Source organism: Pseudopodoces humilis, chromosome 3 (assembly GCF_049639895.1).
Source record: "Pseudopodoces humilis isolate 2021_Gansu_Grassland_sample_001 chromosome 3, ASM4963989v1, whole genome shotgun sequence".
In the NCBI taxonomy this organism is placed as follows: Eukaryota; Metazoa; Chordata; class Aves; order Passeriformes; family Paridae; genus Pseudopodoces; species Pseudopodoces humilis.
In genome coordinates, this window is record NC_142202.1 from 84,795,949 (window position 1) to 84,822,441 (window position 26,493).

The 26,493-nt window shown below is 38.3% G+C and overlaps 1 protein-coding gene across 3 annotated transcripts; it reads left to right on the forward strand.

Annotated features, from left to right (window-relative positions):
- Positions 1-5,736: 5,736 nt before the first annotated feature.
- On the forward strand, positions 5,737-25,881 carry ASRGL1 (asparaginase and isoaspartyl peptidase 1). Of its 3 annotated transcripts, XM_088053050.1 has the most exons (8): positions 6,235-6,348; positions 6,747-6,812; positions 6,895-7,163; positions 10,933-11,075; positions 15,728-15,882; positions 20,062-20,180; positions 22,034-22,144; positions 24,783-25,881. In XM_088053050.1, exons 3-8 carry the CDS (start codon positions 6,977-6,979, stop codon positions 25,016-25,018), a joined length of 951 nt encoding a protein of 316 aa, XP_087909176.1. In that variant the 5' UTR covers positions 6,235-6,348; positions 6,747-6,812; positions 6,895-6,976; the 3' UTR covers positions 25,019-25,881. The 3 variants fall into 3 exon arrangements, with proteins under 3 accessions (XP_005518193.1, XP_014118819.1, XP_087909176.1); XM_005518136.3 differs by lacking the exons at positions 6,235-6,348; positions 6,747-6,812 and adding an exon at positions 5,737-5,856; XM_014263344.2 differs by having other exon boundaries at positions 6,225-6,812.
- Positions 25,882-26,493: the final 612 nt, after the last annotated feature.

Below are 26,493 nucleotides of genomic sequence, written 5' to 3' on the forward strand. Positions count from 1 at the left end.
ACTTCATTACCTGTTACATTGCATTTACAGAGACCTGATATCAATTCTCACTACAACAGATCTATGTCTGTGCCTGGAAGACATCAATTGGCTATCTCATTTAGTATTCTCATTTTAAAATACACCTTTTTTCTTCTCCCTACTTGATTAGTTTTCCCTGCTACCAGCCTTATGATTGACTTCTTTGATTTATACTGGAGAATTTTCTGTTAGCAAACTATTCATGGCCTACTCTCTGCAGTATTTTTGCATCTTATAAATAAATTTATAAACATCTTAAAAATCCACCCTAAAATATGGCTTTTAAACATATATGTAACAAAATAGGTTTTAGTTACTTCATTAGAATTGAGGTTCTGACTTATGAATAGAAATAAAATAGAAGGGGAAGTATTCAAAATAAAACCCCTTAGTTCCTGGCATTTCCCTTGTAGTTATTTTCACATCAAAACCTACAACTGCAGTGATGTCTTAACTGTAAGCTTTTCCAACTGCATTTTTTATCAATTATTACTACAATATTACACATACTGTATGAGTTTATACTTAGGTGGAACTGAAGGGAAAGAAATGCAATTCCTTATTAAAAAACAAAACATACTATTTATTCAAAACCAGTCTGACAGCAGATAAGATGAAAAAAACCTGAAATTTTCTTAAGAAATAAATTGAGGAAGAACTTTGGAGAGTAACCCTTCCAAATATGCCTTTGAATCTAGTTTTATGTACATGGCACATGTTGTTTCTAAGTATTTCTTAATGTTAATTACTGCAGTAGGAGATACTTTTATTGGATACATAAACCACTTGCATTAAACTATCACTTAGAATTCCATCATTCTTCTACTGTCACATTTCAACATTTTATTTCACTTAAAAAAAACATAATTCTAATAATACACTAAACATTTGAACTAAGCAAAACTATTGTGTCTTTATTTTTCTTTCTAATGGCCACACATGGTAATTATAATCCTCCTGATAACTGGGTAACTTCTATCTATAAGCATACCTGCAACAGAATGCATAGCCAGCAAACTTCCAAAGCTTAATTTTTCCCTGCCCACCTTTCTGCAGAAGTAAATACCTCCACAGGATCACCAGTAGGTAATGATAGTGACTCCCTGGAGCATCATTTACTAGGTTTTTATGATTTGAACCGCATTTCAAATCACAAGAGGGAATATTTTATCTGACACAGGAGCCCTGTAATTCTCTCCAATGCCTGGCAACTTGGTTAAGTCTTTAAAAAGTTACTTAAAAGTAATTTCTTTAACACCATGACTGTGTGTCCCCACTTAGTTTCATTTGTTCCTATTTCATCTCTCAAGTACAAAAAGCGTCTCAGGTACTGTACATACACTTGGTGTGTATCTGCCATGTTTTTTTATTTCCTGCATTCTGTGATTATTTCCTGCATCCTGTGATTAGGGGAGCTAAAGGTCCACACATTTGAGTGACAAGAAGTCACAGGGTAGGACAAACTTGGACAGCCGTTCATTTGTCATTTGATTAATTTTCATTCTGTTCCCACATTGTGACAGGGAAATCCCCTATGAATTATTTTAAACTGTTTTGTGGTATCTTTTTTCCCAAAGGTATTCCGTATATTGACAAAATCCACCTAAAATCTTTACTTCTATCGCCTTCAGTAAGTCTGCATGCATGACAAAATTATTAGAATCGTTACTTTGTTACTGCTAAGTTGTATAATACATTTTCCTGGAAGTTCCTGGACTGTTTAGAAGCTTGAGTCTGTATCTCAAACAATATTTTAGCAAATAATAATTCTAATGCACCCTAAAAAGTAATGATGGTTTTGCCTAATACGGGCTAAACTGAAAACCTTTTTTTAATTATAGCCTTTAGCATGTTAATTGTATATCATTAAGAACTAAGAGAACTGCATTTTTCCTAATGTAATCAAAATATAAGACAAAATAAATCTGAGAGTTGCACAAGAGAAATACTTCCTAAACTCCAGGGTTTAAAATGCTGCTATTGTTGTGGTAGCTCTGGAGTTTGCGAGGTGTTTTGGCAAGGGGCATAGGATTGAACCAAAGCAACTGTGACCCTTGCCAGCCTGTGGATGCAATTTTCTCTGAATGGATTGATCCAGAAGCCCCCTGCACTTGCTGGGACTTTGTCAGGGGAAAGTTGTAAGCCTCTGTCAGACACACAGACAAGTTTTCCAATATGCTCTTGTGTTTTATGCAAATCAGCCAAAACAATAATGCCTGAAAGAATTTTACAGAGGGGATGTAAAGTTTCAGATAAACAGAGAATTGAAAATAATCTCAAAAAAATGAACTTGGTCTGCCTTCTTTTGAAGTTAAAGTGATTAGAATGGAGCAGACTGGGATTTATAGACTTCACAGGCTGTGGGAGGGACTTCAAAAGCATAGAGGTGACAGAGGAACATATTTTTTCAGCCATGCAGTGACAAAACTGCAACATGGTTTCAGAGTTCTTGCAACAACAGGAAGAACAGGAACACAAAACATTCTAATTTTAGTATCTGCCTGTCATCCCATGTGTCAGTCTGGTTGTCTTCTACTCAGGACACTCACCTCAAATGCACCTTCAGCAGAGCACACAGCTGATAAATACTGATGAAATCTTAGTAAATACAGAGGACAGAGAAACAGGAACCACCAGGACCATCTTTAAACTTTAGCTTTGAAAACTTGTCAAATGCATGATGCACACAGTTCAAAACTAGGATGTGAAGAGGGATCTCCCATGACCAGTACTGCAATCTATGCCGCCCTCCCTTCTTCCCCTCACACAGGTTTCTGAGAGTGGCCTGTTAGAACCATCCCCCAGTATTAAATAATAGGTGCAGAAAGGCACTGTTAACTTCTTATTTGAGACAATCTGCCATGGGGAAGACAACTAAGATCTGTGGTTAAAATCTCCCCAAAGTGGGAAAACAAACCCACCTCCAATTTAATCTCACTTCTGTGCAGAAGGGGAGGAAATATCATGGACACTGATGATTCTAGTGCCTCTTCCCAATAAATTATTTCCATCTGAACTATTAACATGCAGTTCATTCATCAATTAATAATATTATTAATACTAATCATTAAACAGCTTACAATTAATCAATTAGAACTGATCACAACTGTGTTTTAGTGAATACCTCATCTACCATTTACTGTCCTACTACTGCACATTTCACTGCTGATCTTACCTAAACTTTTAACTTTGCATAAAAAAATTTAACTCTCAGAGGAACAGTTTTTTCCAGCTCCCCTAAATGGTGGCACACTCTTCACAGTAAGAATAAGGTAAGAAGTGGTTTACAGACTTAATCAAACTGTGCATATGAACGAAGTTATTCAACATGCATGAGTTTTTCCAGAGTGTGACCTGAGCATCCTAATGCTGCAGTGATCTCCATATGACAGTTCTGTCTAATATAAAAAGATCCAAGTCTGCAGACTTTGTGAACAGCATTCTGCTTCTGCATGCTTGACACTTGCTCAAGCAGCCTTAGCCTTGATCAACTCTGCATGCTCCTTCAATCCAATTAATAAAATATAGAGCACTGCTTTCTGTGCCGCATCAGATTTTGAAGATTTTAAAATAGTTTATGGATAAATACATGAGTAGCCACATAAACATTTATTTTAAAAATATATTTATTATAAATATGCATTAAAACAGTTACTTTTACAATATATTTCACTTGCTTTGCTGGTTCCTAAAATTAACATTTCAATGAGCTTCTAGGGGAATTCTTTCTCTAGGAAGGCATGTCCTTAATTTATGGATTTTGCAGGAAAACAGAAGGCACAAGTACAGTTGTATTTTAGTCACTGGAAGTGCAGAGTAGACCCTACGACGTCAGAGTATTTTTACACACATGTTCCCTATCCACATGAGCCTAGATCCCTCACTTCTCCACTTCAGCCCTCTACACTTACCTATGACAACATGTTCCCACTTCTTTCAAGTAAGGCACATTCAGCTTACAAGCAGGAAAGTTAATTTCCACAAGGCTACACATGCAACCCCCTAATTTATTCTGAACATTTAAAATTTTATTTCTTGGGCAATAATATTACACAAAGGTCTTTTACGAAAATCAGCAAGAACAAAACTAACAGATTTCTAGAGCAATTATTTTAAACTTATCTTAACAGTTTACATAGCTTTAGGACAGGTTCCTGATGTGCAATTCAATGTGCTAATTTTAAAAACCTAAATAATAATCATGAAACTAAATACTAATACTTTCCAGTCTGCTCTGAGAAGCTTTACAGCATTTTTTAAAACACATCAATTGTTTGACCACAATGACAAAGGCAGTGGCCAAAGAGACCCTAAGGTAAAAAGCTGGTGTAGAAACAGATTATTCCAGTTCTATCAAGTGACACCCTTGTTTTGATGAATCATAATGTTAGACTAATACTAAAATTTAAACTTACTATATAAGTGTTGTGTTCAGCTGTCCATGCACACAACCAAAATAACTCTTCTAAACTATTTAATCTAAATAGTATTGGTTTCCTGTATTGAAACCATCTTGTCTCTGAAAACAAGATAAATGGTCTACAAACAGGCAGCACTCTCAAATAATTAATGTAAGAAATTTTAATGTCTCTGTGTTAAGTCTACCAGCAACAAAAGAAAAAAACAAACAAAACATCAGGAATATTTCCTTTTCATTAAACCACACTAATTAATTCTGACAAACCTTTAGGCTCAAAACACTTTTTGAGTGTTTTAAGAGCTGCACTCTTAAACTGAGTGACTTTCACATTGCCATAAATCCTCGCCCTTTTTGCATAGCCGTGTCCCCTCAACACTCTGAGTGAACACAGCAGGCTGCATTCACTCTCCCTGCAGCCCGAACTACATCTCAACAAAGCCAAGGGAGCAGAGAGGAGGTGAGCAAAGCAAGAATGGTCAAGGGAGAAGGCCAGATGCACTCCAGTAGTTTGAACAAATGTTGAGAAATCTTTTTTTACACTTCTAGTTACACAGGTAAGGGAGTTCAGAATTACGAGGATTTTTTCATAAACTCTATTTTTTACTTCTCAGGAAGAACCTTTAGCAGCTCTACTTTTAGTTAACTACAGGTTTTTTTCCACCAGCAGCGTATAGTTAGGAATAAAACAAACATCAGGCTCAGTTCTTGTCTTTGCCATCAGTTAGGGAACAGTGTGGCAACATACAGCTTACCCTCACCTATATATATGTATATATGTATGTATATATATGGAGACATAGATATATACATTAGTCTGTGCCAACCTGCCTGGGATGAACGCAATGATCCCCACAGACCGAAGCTCCCTGGGCATACAGCTCCTTTCAGGTTACAAAACTCCACAGCCAGCCCGAGCTTTGGGAACGGGAATAACCCGGCCCGGCCAGAGGGAAGGGTGAGCACGCGGGACGTGCTGCTGGGGATCGATTTTGGGGAGAGGTGCAATTTTTCTAACTGAACTCGAAGGGAAATCAAGCGGTGGTGGGCGGCGTGCTGGTGTGAGAGCGCGGCTGTGGCCGTGCGCAGGGCGGCGGCGGCACTGCGGCTGAGGGGGGCACCACGCCGGCATGAGCACGGCCCGGAGGCACCCGCCCTCCGCAGCCCAGGGCCGGGCCGCGCTGCCCCAGGGCCGGCGGCAACGGCCCGGCCCCTGCCGGAGCAGGGCGGAGACCGCGGGCTGCGAGGGGTAGCGGCCGCCATGTCAGGTGCGGGCACGCCTCGGCGCCGCCATGTCTCTTAAGGGCGGCCGCCTGCAAAGCGTCCCTGGGGCTGCGCCCGCCCCGCGCTGCCGCGGGCACCCGCACGGGAGCGCGCCCAGGGCGGCCGTGAGTCACAGCAAGGACGGGGTGCTCCAGGTGGGATCTGACCCCGCGGGAACGCCGGGGGCGGGCGGGAGAGCGGCGGGGGCCCGCCCTGAGCGGCAGGAGCGCGGCAGGGCTGAGCCTACGGCCGAGGGTAGCGTGTGCTGAGTGAGGGAAGAGCGTTGCTGCTGGCTGAAATAAAAGCCCGAACGGCCTCGTTTACGGGATGCTGTGCCCCACAGCGGCCCCGGCTGGGATTTCCTCTGCTCCCCGCCTGCTGCCATTCCGGCCGGCCTCCCCTGGGGCAGCAGGAATGCGAGGGACCGGAGGGCTGCGGGAGGCTCTGTCGGGGGGGGGTTGCCTGTAGGATGAGGGGAAAGGCTGTTAGTTTCTAGTCTTCACAGCCTCCAAAAATAGCCGTCCCCGAGAAACTTTTTAAGAGGGGAGTTTTTTCTGAGAGGTGCCCCAGATTTCAGCAGGAGACGAGTTAGCTGCTGGTTCTTTGCCTTTTTCTGGAATCAAAATCGGTGATTTGCATCACCAAAGGTGTGTAGCAGCAACAATCTCTTTAGCTCGTAGGAGACCGTGAACAGTAACAACAAGGTGTTGGCTGCCAGGTGTGAATGAACACCTTGTTTTCCTGCTCGAAGTTCAAAGTATTGCGAGAGGCCAGAGGTCTCGGATCCAGGTGGTTGAGCGGGGTAAACCTTTAACTCGGGTCGGGTCAGTTGCCTTTCTTTATTGCTGGTGATATTACTGTACTCTGACAACAGGCTACCCATCTAAAACAAAGAGCAGTTAGCAGGTTCAGGGGTTACTCAAGGCTTGTTCCCATGTAATATATAATCACCACACAAGGTTCATAAAGCAACAAGATTGTAGAGTAACTTAGCCTGAAAAGGGCCCTTTCTGTGCCACTTCACCCAAATCCATCCTCAAAGCAGGGCTGGCCTCAGAGTTGCACCAAATTGCCTGGGGTCTCATCCAGACTGGATTAGGAGCTCCTCCATGTGAGTGCTTGGCTTCCCAAAAGGTAAAATTGTGGCAAACTGCCCATATGTGTTACCTAACCTGGAGCCATTCTCCATGTAGAAAGAAGCACATGCTAAAGACTACCCCTTCCAATCAGCTGACCTGTGTGCACAGCTGAAAGCCTGAGGAGGAACTTGGCAGGATGAAGCCTGTCATCGTGGTGCATGGTGGAGCTGGCCGGATCTTCAAGGAGAGAGAAGAGGGATGTCGTGCTGGTGTTGTCAGAGCTGCACTGCGAGGTTACTGTGTCCTGAAGCAGGGAGGCAGTGCCATAGATGCAGTTGAGGAGGCAGTACGGTCAATGGAAGATGATCCTCATTTTAATGCAGGTAAGTTTTTTAATAATTAAGTGGACTTAAAATCATATTATATTTCAAGTCTTTTGCCCGGATGCTTCTGCAAATTCTAGCTTGTATTATAATTATTATTGCTTTATTATTGATTTATGTACGTTGCGGTGGAGTAAATACTAGTTTCACAAAATAGGTGATTTCTCACCATGGTATGTACTGTAGTTTCTCATGAGTACGCTTAGGAAGATGAGTTATGCTTTTCCCATTCTTCAGTGTTACCTATCAGCCATTTAATTTGTGTAGTGCTGTTTTACTCTTCTGTAAATCTTCTGTTACTGTGCTATGAATATCCACTTTTAAGACATGGACTCTTATGGAATATGTGTTAATGTGCTTCTTTAAGGCACTAGGATATACCTTGCGGCATTGCATAATCCTCAGTGCTTGATCTTTACCTATTGCCATAGAAATACTAGTGTTGGGGATTTTAGGTGTGTTTCTCTTCATTAATATTTGCAATTAGTAATTTTGTAACCAATACTGGAGAAGCAATGCAATAATGGTATGAGTCATAAATCTGTACCTTCTTATTGTAAGGGTTCATAACTGGATTTCCTAATCAGTAATGTGAATTAATGTTAGTGGTAGTAATCAAATACTTTCTCCTCTTCTTAGGACCTCAAGTTTATTATTTTGATGAATTTCAGCAAAAATATTTCCCCACTTCCACCGTGGTATGTCAGAAAACAACATGGAATGAAATAGCTGTAGGTGCTCAGTATTATAGATAGCATAGCTATTATTTTATGTGCTCAGTTAGTTTGCAGAACTTCATTCGTTCTGTCTCACCTTGCAGTTGAGAGCAACTTATTTTAATATGAAACTTTCATTGTTTTGTTACTGTCTTGGGTTGAACATTTTCATTTTTAGAGCATTCAAGCTGAAATCATGAAATGGACTTGGAGATGTAGTTTGTACTTTTATATAGTTAGCATCAGGGTGGCATTCTCTCATTTAGCTTTTACTTAACTGGACTTGAGCCTCCACCGATTTTTCAGGTTCGGCTATGATGATCTAAGCAGCAAGTAGTCTGTTACTTACAGATATATCTAATTGTATTAAATCTTAATAGGTACAGCTGCTCTCAGAATCTGACAAACATTAGCTGAAAGAAAAATTAGCTGAAGAGGACCCTGATTGAAGTGGCTGTTTAAAACTCACTGTGTAGTTTTTATCATCATAAAAGAATAAATTAAATTTTGCTGTAATATTTTCTAGACAAGCACAGACATTGCTATGAGACAACAATAAAGATGGGGAAGAATGGGCAGAACAATCAAGTTGTGTCCTTTTTTGCATGGAAGGGTGTAGCCATGCTATCTAGGATCATCTTGATGTAGGCTTGGTGCAAGGGCTCAGAAGCTATACTGGTGTATGAAATTACCATTTTAGTGACTTGTGCAGCACAATAAAGTTATCAAGTTCTACTTGTGGCGTGGTTATATTTCTGTGTCATCTCTTTGGCTAGGAGTATGAACCAGCTTGGCATGAGTACTCCAGGTCTAAGAACTGACATTCTGTTGATCATTGCACACTCTTTCCTATGCAGCCTTTGCAGAGGATAGATCTATCTATCCGCAGACAGAGAGAGTTGCAGTACTCCTCTCAGTATCCCAGCTGTGAGTAGGCTGATGTCAGACATGTTGATTATTTGTTTCCTCCTAGATTGTCTGTCTCCTGTTGTCTGTTTCTTGTTTTTCTGGCCCTTTGCTTAATAAGTAAGCCAAACTTTATTTTTCGTCTGCCAATGGATACCATGTCCGCAGAGGCTGGTAGTCCCTACCCATTGGTTTGGAAGGCAGATAAAAAGGAAGCCTTTTACTTTACCTTTACTGGTAAAAGGTAACCACAGAAGGAAGGATTCATCCCACCTGAGATCACCTGAAGTTCAGTAAGTAGCTTTACAGTGGCGTACAGACTTTTGTGGTGATTAGTGGAATGAGAAAAGTTGGCTACACAGCTTCAAAGCTGTAGGAGTTGTGGATGCCCCATCCCTGCAAATATTCAAGGCCAGGTTGGATCATGCCCTGAGCAATCTGATCTAGTGGGTGGTGTCCCTTGACTGTGGAAAGCAGTTGGCAGTAGATGATCTTGAAGATCCTTTCCAACCCAGGCCTTTCTGTGAGTCTATGGCAAGTGGGATAAATTGTTCTTAGAAGGTACCTATCTCTCTTTACCAGCTGTAAAAGGAGACTTTTTTAGAAAGCTGCCTTTGGTTACAGAAACTGTCTGCAACTGTTTCCTGCTCAGCAAATTTTAGAAAATCCTAACATGTATCCTATGAGGTACGTCCAGTAGACATGGGATACTCTTAATGCAGTGGTGAAGGGGCCTCCTTGAGTTTTCCCTGGAACCATGGTTCTGGTCACTGATGCTTGAGAAAGGGAATTCTAATTCTAGTGGGAATTTTGTGATCACATGTTAGAAAGCCTACCCTGTCAAAAGAAGTTAAAAGAGCATGGCAGGGTTTAGCTAAGAAAACAATTCCGTACTAGCATAAGGAAAAGCTGGAAGAATGATGTTGACATAAGTTGTACAAGGTAATTAAACTGTAAGCTCTTTACAGATCAGTCTAGAAATTAACATATTGTGAATGATGTAGGAATGAACTGTGGAATAATTAATGCAGTTGGAGACAGGTAAAAAATTTTTGGAGGTGTGTCTGTACGTGGCAAGGGCAGTTTTTGAGATTACAAGAGAAGAATTACAGGATTTAGCTGCCTTTTGTCACAAAGGTTTTAATTTCATATATTAAGGTCTGAAGTACATTGGAATAGAAGTTTTATGTCAGTTATTAATGGTGGTTTCTGGACATCTTTAATGTTGCTTTAACAGAAAGGAGAAAAACCCTACTGGATTAGTTATGTACAATGCTCAGGTCTTTTTACCTGAGCTACCATGTAAATCTGCCGTGTTTTGGTTTGGCTTTTTACTTCTTTTCAGGCTTAGTCTTTATCATCTATATTAGCAAGGCTTGTGCATTTGATGACTTACAACCTGTTATTCTTCTGTGGTACAATTATTGGCATTATTTTAAAAAACACACAATTTGCATTGTTTCATTTTGTACATCATTAATTTTCAATTAGGTTAGTGAGCACTGATAATTATAGAAGATAACTACCTGATGTTTTATTACTTAATTTCTATTTTTTTAAAATTACTCTATATACTGTTTTTATTTGGTAATGGAAGAACTTGTTATTTCAAGCTTCTGCTACTGTAGTAAGAGGACACTTATTCTGCTCCATTAATTTTGGCAATTTCTTGGAGTGCTGTGTGATGTTAATCTGTTGATAGAACCAAAAGTTATACTATTCCTTTTTTGGGTGGTGTTGTATCCTCTTTTGGAAGAAATGTGAAGGCAAAATAGTTTGGTACACTTAAAAGTGATCTGGGGAATAAAGAATTCTTTCTGTTTGTGATGGTTTGTTGGTTTAACTTTAATGCCAAGTAGATAATTTGGATGGTATTGGAAGTGTGTTTTTCATCTTATAAAAAATAAAACTCAGTTTTTAAATAGATGTTGTACTCCATGAGACTGTTAATGGCTGGATTTTGTGGTTATACTCAGCAGTGTTTCTGCTGTTTTGTTTGTATTTGGGAGATACTTTCAGTAAGTCAGCAAAGTGGGAAAAAGAAAGGTTGCTTGATGAGAGCTTATAATTGAATCACCTGGGTGGTTAGCTCTTAACGACTTTCTTCTTTTTCTCTTGGCCCCTAATTTTTTTTTATTTGTCTTTAGGTTGTGGATCTGTTCTAAATGAAAAAGGTGAAGTAGAAATGGATGCCATTATCATGGATGGAAAAAATTTAGACTCTGGAGCAGTATCTGCAGTTAAGTGCATAGCAAACCCAATAAAACTTGCTCGACTTGTTATGGAAAAGGTATGCTGGTTATCTACTCGAGTATGAAGCATTTTCTTTTCCTTTGAACTTCATCCAGTATATTGATACACCTCAGTGATGATGTTTGTGTAGTGCTTTAAAGCAGTTAGGAAGGGATCAGTCCTTGGAAACTGTGATCATGACCATGAAGCACTTACCTTAAGGGTTTTTGAGAAATACTTATAAACAATAGCATTCTAAGGAAACATAACTTGACCTATACATGTTGGTCTTCTGTAGTTCTAGTGCTGGTATTCAAGGGTATTTTTGTTGTTTTTCACTTGGCTTTTGAAGAGCTTTTATGTTGCCACTGGGTGTTGTGCTTGATCTTGCAATATTAAAGTTAGGTAATACACTGTTCACTTTGCAGTGGTATAGAACTGAATTAAATGACCCAGTTACATATTTGGCTATGTAATGCACTCCTTTGTTGTTCTGAGCAGCCTTCTCCACTGTGACCTGATCAGGTGGTAGCACCAGGACAGTTGTAGTCTTCTATCAGTAGAAGATAACATTAGCTCTATGTTGTGCTGACAGATTTTCCTAGATAATCGAATTCGTCAGAGCAGTAAATTACTTGACCTCCTATATAGGATCAATCCCACCTTATTCCATTAAGTCCATTTAATATTTGCCACAGCAGACTTACCTTATTTTTCAGATGTGGTACAACTGTTCTATGCCAGGATGGGAGTAAGTGATCTGTGTGATATTTGTCTGTTTTACTATTATGAGGCTGTGACAGTGACCAAAAGTTTGTCTTGTCTTTGAAGTTTACATTTTCAGCCTACTAGTGCAGCTGCCCCATTGTTGAAAAGGTTCATATTTATAAAAACACTAATAAAGAAGACTTACATTTCTCTAACCTTTCAGATTGACTTCTGAGGAAACAAAAACTGTTTTGGTGATCTATAAAGATGATTGACATTTATCTTGTCCTCAATGGCCTCCAAAGCAGATGGAATTTTTTTGTGTCCTTAATTGGAAGATAGTTCTGTTTTTAAGATCAGAACGTTTTGCTAAAATATTAGATATAAATACTTCTGTGAAATGTATGTTTACTAGAAAGCAGTGTTAAAACTTGTGATGAATATAGTTTCTTCCTTCATATGGATTTATTTTGTCATTAACTAGAAATGACTAGAAACAGCCCGCTCCTCTGTCTTGTCTATTACAAGGTCATTGCATGGTGCTGCTGGTGCTCAAAAGTGTTGAGGCTAAATTTGAAATGAAATCATAAAATTCTACTGTACGGGACCAAGTATAATGGTGTAGCCCTAACACCATGACATTTTGTGGTAAAGGTATTACTCTTTGCCAAAATGCAAAAAAATCTGTGTGCATGATGATAAATCTCAAATGTAAATGTTGGCGTAAATTGCTTGATGTATCTTGAGGCGAGTTTCTGCGCTTCTCCATCTCCCATAAATGGGAATACCAACTGATGTTGCTCCTCTGCTTGTTGTTTCCCATCTATCTTGGACAGGAATTTTGAGACACCAACCCAGGGTATTTCACAGTGCATTTTATAGTGTGTTTTGATGTACTGTGCTTAATTTAAAAATACTTTAACTGTGTGACGTGGGGGAAATAAGGGTAGTTTTCCTGGGGTCTTCAGTCTGTATGCATAATTCCCAGTGGTTTTGAGGTGCCTTAATGCCATAAAGAATTTTGAAGCATGCAGCTCCCGAAAACAAGCGAACCAAACAAAACCACCCCATACTTCTGCTTGTAATTGTAGTTCCATCCTATTATGGAACAGTGTGAGCTCCATCTGGTGGCCAGAGTAGCTCCTCTACGTTGTTGCTGCAACACATTTGTCATTTTTGGCTGTCACTTTCCCACTGGGCTCAAACTTGTCCAAATTCATGGAGCAGAAAAAAGGAGAGCACCAGAATAATTTCCATTCATTATTTACTGTGCTGTTGTTCACAGTAGCTTCTAGAAGTGGAAAACCTTTAGTACATTAACTAGTGTAACACATTCTTGAAAAAGCACTTAAATTTCTGTTTAATTATTCCTGTTTGTATTGAACATAAATATAACAATATAGTGAAGTGATTTTCTTTTTTTTTTTTTTTCAATTTGGGGCATGTAACCCTTCTCAGGTCCAACACTTCATTAGATGGGCTTCTCATGAACATTATAGCACTAATTCATTGGTATATGTAAGCTATGTGTGTTTTCCCCTACTCTTATTGTGCAGGACTTTACATTAGGTGAAAGAGAATTTAGCTTAGAACACAGACTTTTGTAAGCAAAGGGCCAGGTATTTTTCTGTGCTGCCAGAATTTTTAAATAAACAACTGTGATGCTTTGAACTTTAGGCCAAGTAAAAATTTGGGGTATTTTCCCCATTTCCAGTGAAATTAACTAAAATGCCAGCATTTTTTGCTTATTTGTAAGATCTCTTGAACCCTTTTCTTGTCCTTTTGGATTACTTTATGTAAATGTCTTCCAGGCACTTTACATTAGCAAACATATTAATGAAACTGGAAGAATGAGACAGAAGAATGTGCTTTTGTGTTGTTTGACAGTGTTCTACTAGTTCTTTTGACTGACAACATCTGCTGAAGAGAATAACAAAAATCACCTTAAGACATCTTATTTTCAGTGAAGACTGAAAAAGAAGGAAAAAAAAACCCCAAACACAAAGTTCTGTCATAGAAGTTTATTTATCAATACTCAAGTATTCTTGTTTGTGTAGCCTAGGAAGGTGCATATGTTATGCATATTTGCATATGGGATGGAATCTATGAAAAAGTTTTTAGAAGTAACTTCCTTTTTTTATAATAAAGCTTTATATTTTTAAAACTTATTTAAAGGATTATATAGTCTTAGTTGCTGAAGAAAGGAAGGGATGGAGGACACAGCCTTCTGGTACAGATCAAGACTAAAGTAAATTTCAAATTTCCTACAAAATCCCACCAAACAACAAAAAACCCCAACCCACATGCACAAATTAAAACCAAAACTATTTTGAGTATTGTGTTGTGTGCTTCTCATGGGTTAGAGGTAGTGGCAGAGGGGGGCAGTGTTGCACAAAGAAGTTGGCTTTCAAGTCAAAGAACACTACCTATTAGTTTTGTTAGAAATAGGTAGTTTTTACATTGTCTGGTAATGTGGTAACAGCACTCAGCATGAAAGCCTGATGTCTGCTTTCACATGTACAGGGGACTTCTGCCTTGTCACCTTTAGTATTCCCTAAAACAGTACTCTCATGCATTAAATATTAATTAAAAAGGCATTTAAATTTTCAAAAATGTTTGATAGCAGGCCTGCAACATCAGAAATGTTTCTAAAGTGTAGTCCTCTGTCCCTGTCCAAAGGGCTTAATTCAGAGGCTGTAATAGGCTTAAGTACAGATCAGTGTCTTGGACTTGGGAAGAGGTTTGTCTGGAATCCTTTAAAACAATGCAGTGCTGTGTGTTGGTCATGGTAGTGATTACTTGTCTTTACTGTAGAAATCAACAGCAGTTGATGGTCTGCAACATCTTAACCTGAAGCTTTGAGACTAAATGTCCTCAGGAATGTAGCATGACATAGAAATACCCAGCCTCTGCTGTCCTTGCTTCTGGCCAAGAGCTGGGACTGTGCCACATGGGTGCTTCGCAAGGCTCTGCAGGCCTGCTGCCTCCAGCATCACATGATTCTGCTTGGACCTCAGGTGGTCTGGTGTGCTGTGCTGCTGCAGAGACAGAAATTCTTGCTGTAAGTTAGCTGCTCTGCTCTGAAATTGTTCTGTGCTGTATAGTCAGACCACCACTTCTCTAAAACCTTCCCAGGCTCTGATGAGCAATTGACAGCTATGTAATTGTGCAAGAAGCTGCTGCATACTCTTTGACACATTAAAATTAAAAAAAAAAAAAAATAAAAAAAAATCAGATTTCAGAGCTACTAAAGTATAAGGATTAATTTAACAAATTTATCTGGCAAGTTTCTCTAAAATATGAATTAACCAAGCTCTACAGACTTTGAAACATGGAATTAACTAAGATTGTTGAATTAAAATCTGGTTTGAAGTGCTTTGTAAATAAAGGAATCAAAATAGAACTTTCAAGTATTGTTAGAAAGAGTAAACATTGTTTGGTCAAACCCGTTAGAAAGTACTCTGTTCTTAAATTTGATCCTCTGAGTTAATAAGAATAGTAGCTTGTTGAAGGAAATATTTAAAATTATATTGTTCATCTGATGATAAGGAACATTTTAGTTGTATGCTATTTACATTTGTTGGTTATTTTACTAGGTGTAATGCCTTTAAACAGGAATTTATTTAGCATTCTTTTGAATAAAAGTCTTCTAAATCTCTTTGTTAACTGGACAAAACAGTTAGTTATGTAGTAATTTGATGATTCATTTGAAACAGTACAAAACAGTTGCATACGAATTAGCTAAACAACAAATTTATCAATTTTTCTTCTCCCATTATGCCAAAAGTACAGTTCTTTTCTATTGATGGTTAAACTTTGTGGTTTGGAGAACTGAAAGCTTTTTCAGCTATAGTGGAAGGGGATATGGGCAGAAGTTTACAAATGTTTAAAATAAAATTTGTAATTTTCTTTGTGTAGATACTTCTAAAAATAGCAGTTATACAAAACTGCTCAGTACAAGACAAAGGAAGAGTTTTCAATGAATTTCTTGTCTTTCTGCAGACAAAGCACATGCTACTGACTGACCATGGTGCACGCTTCTTTGCTCAGGCCATGGGTATTCCTGAAATTCCAGGGGAGAAACTCATAACTGAGAGATCCCGGGAGAGATGGAAGAAGAACCTTGAACCAGATTCCAACCCTGAAGAGTTTCAGAAGTAGGTAAAATATGTATATATTTTTTTCTAATTTGGATAATTTAATTTGTGCTATCTGGTTACCAAAAAACTCAGAAGAAACCAAAAACCCCCAAACAAAGCGACCAAGAAAAACAAAACCCCAAATAAACACAAACCTTGAAGGCCTGTATTCCAAATGTTATGTGGTTTGATACAGTCTTTACAGTATGTCTTTATTGAAAGCAGTAGGAAATCAAGCTTTCAATGAATTTGCTTAAACTTAAATTACTGAAACAAACTTGATGAAACTTGTTGCTGCTTAAGTAGATTATTGGTCACTTTGACAATAGCATGGGTTTTGTGGCTTTATTGGAGAACAAGGTTAGAACTTGTTACTGCTCTTAAAATCACCAGAGAAGTGCATAGATTAGCTGTAACAAACAGCAGGTATTATTTTGCATAGCTTTTTCTGTGGAGGAACTTATTTTTTAAAATCTCCAGTGCACATACTAAAGTTAAATAAAAAAACCCAAAAACGTAAGAAAGCTGATCTTGGTTAAGTAGATGATCAGATTTGTCTTTAAATTGGATTAGATAGTTAAACATCAGACTTTGACCAGTAATTCCTTCTGAGTGGTGATTGTGGCTGTTGGTTATGAAAAGGAATGAAGAAAATGACCAAGTGGGAAAAGAGATGCTGCTGGATGGTATTGCCCAACAGCAAAATGAACATCACTTGGAAAACAACACAGTCTTGTATAAAGTTGGGAGGAAGGTGAGGTGGACAATACAGGAATGAAAAACATCGGCTGTTAAGAATGTTTTCTGTGTCTGTGAGGTAGGCATATAACACTAAATTGTTTTGAGCTTCCATTTGTACATCCATGCTTGTGGCGCAGGAAAACACTGTATTACATTACATAAATGATTTATTATGTGCTGTTCATCTGTTTTGTGAAGCAGGACTAATGGCAGGGCAGAGCTGAATTTGTAGATCAGAGGGAAGAAATTTCTTCCGTGAGCATGTTAATTAAAGTCCTTGAAATGAGGCTATAAATTACAACCTATATGTTACTTTCAGTGAATTGCTAGAAGGAGAAACAAAGTGATGAGGAGACAAAGTGTAAATATGGTCTTGTAAACGAAGTGATGTTGTTCCTTGACCGTTAAATCTTTTTCTTGTATCCAACAGAAGTTTTCTTTTGATCTGTAGTCTGTCCAAGGACTGTGTGGCATTATCACTCATTGCAAAGAATTTGAGGGTGGTGTAGCCACCACTGCCTCTTGTTCTCTTGAACATATCAGTTGGAATAGCATGGCATTTAAGTCATCATTCATTCCTCATTACTGCTTCATTCTTACCGTTATTCTTTTTCTTTTTTTTTCTGAAAAGTGTTAGGCATCTTCAGTTTCAGCATGGACTTCTGAAATATCTGATAATGAAAAGCTTGTGTATTTCTGAAAGGCTGAAGACTTTTTCTCATCTGGGCCATGCTGTTCTTTTCCTGAAAACCAAAATATCACCACAAATTCACAAAGTTGAAAACACGTCTTTTTTTAATGCAAACCCATTTCATTCTGTATCACACGTGGAATGTTCTTTTTCCCTGTTATGTCCACAGTGATTATGCAGAAACTTGCCTGAGGCGAACAGACAGAAGGTGAAGTAGTATTAGTCAGAGGCACCATAATACCAGATCATACTGGGAATTCGAAGGTTGGTGTATATTTTACTTCCAATCCCCTGATCCTCACAGTGTTGGAAACCCTGGGGTTTCATAGGCTTTGCAGGTAAAATCTGGTGTCTCTATAAGAGATACCTTTCTCCTCTGCTGGTTAGAAGCCTGCACTGATTTATGCTGAAAGCTTAGGATTCCATTGCATGTACAGCATTCCATGCTGCACACCTTTTGCTGAGAACAAGGTGTGATTCGATTTATCTGCAGTCTCGTGCTGCAAAGACTCTGGCAATACCCTTGTTAAGAATTACCGGAGTTTGCCTGAGAATCCCACAGAAAGGGTGCTGAGTCTGGCTATAATGTAGCAAATGGGCTTCTAGCCCCACTGTAAATCACACTGCTAGAGTAACTTGAGGAGGTATTAACTAACAAGGACCCTAACAACAATAAACAGAAAATCCCACTACTGGTGCAGTGCTGAGAGACAAAATTGCAGGTAACTCATTAGTTAAATGGGGATAGTGTAAGTATATGTCTTACATGTAAATGAAAGATTTAGACAAAAGGGAATGAACAAATCCAAATAATACTTTCTGTATCACAGTATATGTAGTATATAGGAATAATTCTTGATGGAAAAAATCCTTAATAGCATCCTCTGGTATACCACAGGTACTTGTTGAAGTTCTTGCTACTGTCAATAACTAAAAATAGAGAGATGATTATAATTTGATAGTTTTGTCTTCCTTGTTAATGTTTTGGAGTCAACTAGCCATGAAAAAAAAAATTATTTGTATTTTCTTTGCCTTTGTTCTGAAGATGATCAAAGGAAAGGTTAAACTGAAGCAGTAAAAAAGGGACTGGAAGAAATCAAGTGTAGTTGTCTATTTGCTCCACTGTAGATGAGGTGTGTTAGACACATTCACTTTGTTATTTATTGCCAGTTGTGCTCTCATACCTAAACAGGTAATTACTGCCTGTGTCATCTGTGTGCTTTTATTTTCACAGTTGCCTAAGGTAAATACTTATCTAAGAAAATGTACATCTGGATACATCTTGCTTAATTTCTCAGGAGGATCTAACTTTAGTTGGTTGAAGGGTGCTACATGAATGTGCAAGGGAGTACTGAATTTACTAATGTTCTTTTCAGCAAACCATTTGTAACAGATGGATGGGTGGGAAGCCCATCTGCACCATCATATCAGTTTGAGATGAGGTCCGTCTCCACATAAATGTCAGAGCAGCTTATAAGGCCTGTGATTCATCAGTCAGCTTTGAATTGCTGTGAATGAAGTGTAGGGACTGACAGTATGATATTTTACATAAGCAGGAGGGAACAGGAAGTTGGGTCTCTGAGAAACTGACTGTGGGTTTCAAGGTACACAAGGTCTTTGTCTGACTTAATCATCTTAGATTTTGCAGAGGTATAGAGAAACCCTCACCAGTGCCCAGGCAAATTCGAAAGGTATTCCTTTTCGAGTTGCCTGTTGGGTAGTTCCTTGAAGGATTGTTACAAATTATTTTCCTGTGTGGAGTGGTTTAGATTATTTTCGGGATTTGGTATACTTCTAGTCACATACTGGGTTATATTCCTATGTGAATTGCTAAGACTGGAATATATGGATATTTAAACTGTTGCTTCTCAGTAATGTCTCACTTCTCAGTGCAGCAACTGTTACAGTAAGTCACGACAGGCTTTTTTTTTTTTCCATACACAACTACACATGTCTATTTTGAGCAGGCTATTGTATATGTCTTTTCTGTGTTGAAGAAATATAGTTGAGACTTCTGTTTTCTTCAGTGCCTGAAGATTTTTAAACCAGTGTGCAGTTTCAGCAGAGTCTACTGGCCAAGGGATTTAAACCTCAAGATTACGTAGCTACAGAGTACAAAGAGACTGAAGTATGTCTTAATGATGCATTGTGAGCAATACTAGTTGAAAGGAAAATAAGCTTTTCTTTTTTTTTTTTTTTTTAGCCTTCAAACATTAAGGGGAGTAAGGAAAAGGAAAGAGGAGGAACAGGAAGGAAATGATTCAGTGCATGCATAACATTACTGTCCTTTTCTGTATTCACTCATTTATGCGCATTGTCATTAATAATTCCGGTTAACCTCCTGTTGAGACAGTGGAGCCAATTGTTGCATCTTTGAGTTGCCATTTAGGGGAAAGTTGTGTGTCAGTTTGTGTGTCAGCCAAAAAACTACTCCAGAACTATAATGACTAGAAGTATTTCTGCCCTGTGTGCTTTTGTTTTGCGGTCTTTTTTCCTCCCCAAGTTTCCATGCTATGAAAGTAAACAAGTTGTGGGGGAAAGATTAAAAAAAAAAGTGTTTTCTACTGTGTTAAATACAAAGCTTGTGAGAACTGTTGCACTTTTCTTGTTATTTTTGTAATGAGAAGCATGGCAAAAATAGTTTTATAATGAGCAGTAATTCTGTTGTAGAAATCTTCTTTAAAGCTACCTGGGAAATAAAGGCAACGTGCTTTGGCAGGTATGCTTTAATTCTGTCTAATTTTGTGAACTGTTTTTCTTGGCAGAGACCTTGGAACAGTTGGTGCTGTTGCTATAGACAGTGAAGGCAATGTAGCTTGTGCAACATCCACAGGAGGACTCTCTAATAAACTGGTTGGCCGTGTTGGTGACACAGCATGCATAGGTATGGGGCATGGGATCTTGCCTTTCACTTTTCGGGGGTACTTCATTTAAAGAAAGGAAAAAAAGTATTACAATTCTCCTTTTCATTAGTAAAACAAAATATAAATACTAGTCTATCTGAAACAGAGGTCTAACATTCAAATTTATCAAAGCTAAAGCTCCTTAGAGCATGGAGATTTGCAAGAAAGAATTGGGAGTTCTGTGTGGAAAATAGGGATGAGAGTTTGTTTTTTCTGTCCTTTCTTCAGTGCTAACATCTGTGTTTCCTTTCTGTTGATTCTGATAAAGCTCTCCTTTTTTATGGCTCTGCTTTCTGCTAAGTCAAAAAATGTAGCCTTTTCCATAGTAAGATGCTGTTTCCTTGACACTTAAGATAGAAGGTGTAATTGCAATTACCGCTTCTATCAGTGAGCAAGAGTTATAAAATGACTTGCAACTTTGAGTAAATTCCTGTTCTTAAGAGAACCCCGATAAGACTGTCTAAGAACCCAATAGATGTGGTGTGGAATAAAGGAAATATTTTAAGAGATCTCTTATCCAAGTATAAAGAGACACTTGAAATCCTTTCCACAGACATCTTCCTCTCATGAAACAGACTTGCCGTTTGATTGCTTCACGGTTCTACCATACAGCTGGGATTTGGAAAATAATTATTTTTAGAAAAGCGTGTTCCAAACTCAAATAGCATTGCTGTTGGCAGTATATGATTATTATAAAAATGTCTTGCTTTTGCATGCAAAGTTGCTAACATTTTGGTATCCTCTGGATTTTGACTATGGTTTTCAGTTTTGTGTCTGGCTGCAGCCTTTTGACTGCAAATACCCTCCTCCTATATAGAACATGTTCAGCGTTCCTATAGTTTAGGACATAGATTTGTGAAGGACAAGTGAAACTGCACTTTTGGGCATATTGCTTGCAACTTTTGGTCTCGCTAGGCATCTTCAGGATTTGATACAGAAATGTCAGCTGTGCTTTTAAACATCAGAGGCTTTGGTAAGGGGGCATTGACTTAATATGGCGATGTTTTTCCACATGTCCCACAAAGTCCTTTAAAGGGGTCTGATCAAGAAAGGGAAGAAACAGAAGGGAAAAACTTTCATTGCTCTTCCACGGCCTCTTTCCCCTCCCCCAGTACCTTGTTTATAATGCTGTGGTAAGTTTCTTCCTAGCTCCTGGGAAATATTTTTCTTAGGAGATGTGCTAGAAGTATAGGTATTGAGCAAGCAGAAGCTTGGTGGAGAACAGGGTGTGGAATGTGCCAGCAAAACAAGGATGGGAGAAAAAAAAAGGGGGAAAGGGGAGTTAACAGAAGAAATACTCTGCTTGTGGTGAGGACTTCAAAGATTCATCAGGGGTGCTTTGTGAAGTTTTGCTAGAGCCCATGCTCTTCCAGTTTCTTAGTTGGTGTGGAGGGTAAGTTCCCCTCAAACTGGTCAGCTCACCAATGTCCTCACTAGATCTTCCTTCATATCTTCTCAATTGATATGACCTGGCATCCTGCATCCTGACTCTATCTTGCTGATCTTCAATATACCCTCCCTTGCTGTTCTGGAAAATATTTTTGCCCATTCCTGTGGAGTGTTGGCCTGCTTCTGCCTCTTGTACACAAACAGATCACTAGTCTTTTCTCTCAGTTTGGCAGCTGACTTGCTCCAACTGTTCTTCATTTCTTTCATATATTTTAGTTTTCAAATTGTGGCAGAAATGAGAAAGAAGCTTTTCTGACACTTTTCTCTCAGAAAGGCACAGTTAATGGACCTAAAGGAAGAAATGTTTGGTACCTATTTTAAACAATGCAGGGCTTTAAAATCATGTTACAGAATATTGTGTTCTTTTTTTTTCCCCTTTGAAAAGGAAGTGGAGGTTATGCTGACAACCATTCTGGTGCCACTTCAACCACAGGACATGGGGAGAGCATTATGAAAGTGGTCTTAGCCCGACTGATTCTCTATCACATGGAGCAAGGTATATCCCAAACTTCCTGTAATCTCAAATAATGAGGATAGGAAACATTGCCTAGTCACAGGTTTCAGTATATATGCTATCATCCTAGAACAGTTGTCAGAAGAGTTGCTCTCAGGGATATGTGGATAGGTTAAAACAAAAACTTTAAAAACAAAACAAAGTATTAAAGTATTAATGTATTAATAAAGCTAAAATAGCTGAGATTAACAGAATTACCTCTGCTGCCTGACACTGAATCATGCTTTAGATCAGTGTGCATTGAAAGACATTACTCTGTACTTTAACGGAAGTTTTCTTTAATAATTTTTTTCTCCAATTATAAACTAGAATTCTGTAAACAGGAAAAAGAACAAGTAAAAATAAGATATATCTAAGAGAGCAGTAAGGGAGGGCTAGAAATAGATAACTGGAACTGAAATAGAAATTACGGGATATTACCCTTCTAATAAACTGTAAAGTTTTAAGTATCTGATTACAGCAACAGAAATTATTTTAAGACTTTTTAACCATGATTTCAATTTACATTTTGTTTTGGAAAATGCACTAAACTGGCTGGGTATGTGGTAAACAGCTGACACAGTATGTCTTATGTGGCTGTAATACAATCTGACTGTGGGATGACCCTTTGTAGCTTTACCTTCATGACTTAGTCTGTCATCTAAACCCTTGATTATGTTACAGTCTGTAAACATAGCCAGACAACATACTTGTGTTGCATGCAGTTCAAGAATCATTAATATAGATATCACCATTATTTTTAGAAAGCTGTAGCTTTGGGGCAGTACAATGTAACTTGCTTTGAGATCAACTAAAGTGGAAATAGTTGAAAAACCTTCAATTTACGTTTTCATTGGATAAGCAGTAAGTAGAGAGGCAAGTAACAGCTGCAAATGTTTTTGTTGTACTTTATAGGGCTGTTTGCATATAATGGGTGCATTTCTCTAAATCTCATTGCTGACTTGACAGTTTCAGCATAAAATACAGCCTACAGATTATTTCCCAAAGCTCTTAACATGTTATGCTCTCCCTTTACTCTCTAAATTATGTCTCTAAGTATTCAATTTGTGAACAGCTTTCTAAGCTCTTGTCTAAACTGTGTTCAGTTTCTTCTCTGGGTTGATGTTAGCTGCATTGCAAGACTTATGCATTGATAGCAGTTATGTGGCTCGTGATTAATCAGTTTGAAAGGCAAATGAGTCTCAAATTAAAAAGTTTATTGGAAAAAGAGAAAAAGAAAATGAACCCACATGTATTCATGTCTAATTGGTTTGCACTTGTTCACCCTGCCCGTGCTTGCTTTACCTTCATTCATTCTGCCCAAAAGTATAACTCAGCTGCCAGGCAAACGTGTCAGCAACTAGATTCCCCCCGGCCCCTCCTCCCAACATGTTTCCATGAAGGCACTGAAAACAAACCCTCACGTTATTACAGCTTTTTGAGTCCTTGAACAGCGAGCTGGAGTTGCATATGTAAGAACGACTGTAGAGCCCACATAATTCTGTTTAGCTATTTGGTAATTTGCATACAAAATATCCTCTTTTGGACAAATGCTGCAAAATTTACTTCTGTATTTCAGGACTGAGTTGCTTTGCCAGTCTTAACAGCTGTTGGAGTTTCAGTGTTATAATGGCAGCTGTTGTCTTGGTGAAAAATCAAACAGTGAAATACTGACCCTTTGAAGACAGTGCCACTGACTTGAATAGTCACAGTGTCACCCGTGCGTCAGAGTAAGGAGCTTTATCCTGTCAGTCACCAGTGCTGTGAATAATTCTGACTGTGCTGGTTTTATTTGGTTTTAACTCAAAATTTGCAGGGAAGGCATGAAGGTCAGGTTTTGTTCTATAACCTAAGCTGCATAACGTGACTGACAGTCCGTATCTTAGGGTAATTAGGCCAAGCCAGCTGCATTCCTGAATGTATATTTAAACTTGCAGTGAACAAATATTTTGCAGCTATTACAGGTCTGTGTGTATGATGTACCTATAAAATTGGATTTATTTAGAAAATACTCCTGCTAATATGAATCAAGTAGTGAAAAGCTAAAGTTGCGTTGCTGGTCCTTTGTCTGATATCTAATACATTGAGACCTCATTTTGCCTGATGGTTTCAGAAGTTTCAGGAAGAGTCATGCTGATGTCTGCTTTTGATAAATTATGACAATGTGTAGTACGTGCTTTGAGCTCTGTTGCAGCCAGTGGAACTAGAGCAGAGATGATGACTGAAATTTTTTATTGTTTTGATGTGTGTTTTTCCAAATTGTAAATGCTTTAGATCTAGCTTGTCCCAAACCTTTGATGAAAGCCTTGCAGATTGGCGTTTTTTTCCAGTCAAATGATGGCATAAGAAATGGTGTGTCTTGAACATAAAGTCTGTGAGTTAGTTTGTATTAAACACTGAAACTGAATCAAAATCTGAAGCTATGTAAATAAATATTTGGAGCAGTACCACAGCATAGAAGCTCTTTGCAACTGTCCAGAGCCTTTCCAAAAATGCTTTCTTTGTTAGACTGGAAAATTCTTGCCAATCTAGTTGAAAGAGAAGTTAGATCCAATTGGTTCCATGGGAAGTGGTGAAATTTTAAGAGAATTTTAAAACTATCAGGACAGGTACTATGAAATGATTTTGTTTTTCTTTTCAGGAATGTCACCAGAGGTAGCGGCAGACACTGCATTAGACTACATGAAGTCACGAGTTGGGGGTTTGGGGGGTGTCATTGTTGTCAACAAGGCAGGAGAGTGGGCAGCAAGATTCTCCACCAAGCAGATGTCGTGGGCTACTGTAAAGGATGACAACCTGCATTATGGCATTTATGCTGGGGAGAAGCATATAAAATCTGTTGATGAAGCACTTGCATCTGAACGGGAGGGATTCTAAGAATGAAGAAAGCTGACTGACAGAGAAGAATGAAGAACTCCAGTTTTTGCTGGAGGACAATGACGGTTGATTTTTGTCTTTCTGAAAGATCTTTTGGTTCACAGGAATTACCACATTTACAGTCAAAATAAAATCTGCACATAGTTCTTCAGTGGACAAGTATAGATGTAGTCTTTTAATACCTTAATGAAGTCAGATCCTCCTTTTTTAGATAAGAAAGAGAATGGTCTGTAGGTTCCTTGGTTAGTATGCCCTAATCTTACGTTAAAAGGAGCTTGAGTTTCAGTATTAGAGGAACTTCTTTCCACATCCATTCTCAAAGACTGCTGCCAGGATGATTTGAGAGAAAAATAGCTGTTAATTAAAAGCTGCATTTTGAAAATCCAGAATCTTTTAAGGAGCCATCTTATGGTAACAGCTTGCTAACGGTCAGTGAAGTACCACCAAAGAACAGCGAAGAGTTGAGATTAAAATTGTTCTCACAGGCTTGAGGTAACTTATCACAGGATATAATGAAGTAAAGAAAGTTACTTTCTCCAGAGAAGAAAAAGCTGATGCTAAGGAGCTCTAATTCCATTCCATGACATCAGACCAGAAATCACAACCAAGTAGGCTGTGATGTTTCAAACTGTATGTGGACAGTTAATAGAAAGATGCTATGGATGTAGTATCTGGGGTAGTAATAAAAAAGGTTGTGCTTTCAATACAAATAACAGCAATGTTTTCTACTGAAATGTAAAGGTGATAGCACCTTTTAAGTCAAAATATGAGACAGAGATTCTGATTAACTGGAAAAATAATTGTCTGAAAATAAGTGATCAAAGTAAGTTGTACTAAAATAAATAAATCTGCCTGTTTTGCAAGCTTCTTCTGTGAAGTCTGAAACATTGTTTGCAGAGATTTTCTTTTATAAAAAAATTTGATATTCTGTGTTACTTCTAGTACATTTTCTTCATTAATATTTTGTATTTTTAAAAGGAAGAGAAAAATTCTTTTTTTATTTTCTGACTCTCAACTATATAATTTTTTTTGTATTAAGAACTGTAATAATTTTATGCATTTCAGTTGGTGACTAGATTTTTTTCATGCATGCCATCATTCTGTGGAATGTTCCCTTCACAAGATAGCCCAAATAAATATAACAAAAATCTTAAATCATGGTTTGAAACTGCTCATACCTGTGTCCCAACTACAGTAAGTGGTATTGCTGTGTTGGCACATACAGAATAGTAAGGTTGCCAAGACTGACTTAATTTGCTCCATACTTTGATCCCTGGCTCCTTGGACATTGCAGATGATTGGATGTGGACAGTGATGGTTCAGGAGGAGATGGTAAATGCAAAACATGACTATGGAGTACATGTGCACTTCTTTCAACTGAAGTTCGTGTTGAAAATGGCTGCTACCTGATCATCAGAAGTTCATAAAATAGTAACAGTAATTCTGAGGTGCTCATTGGTAGAAAAAAGTAGCCT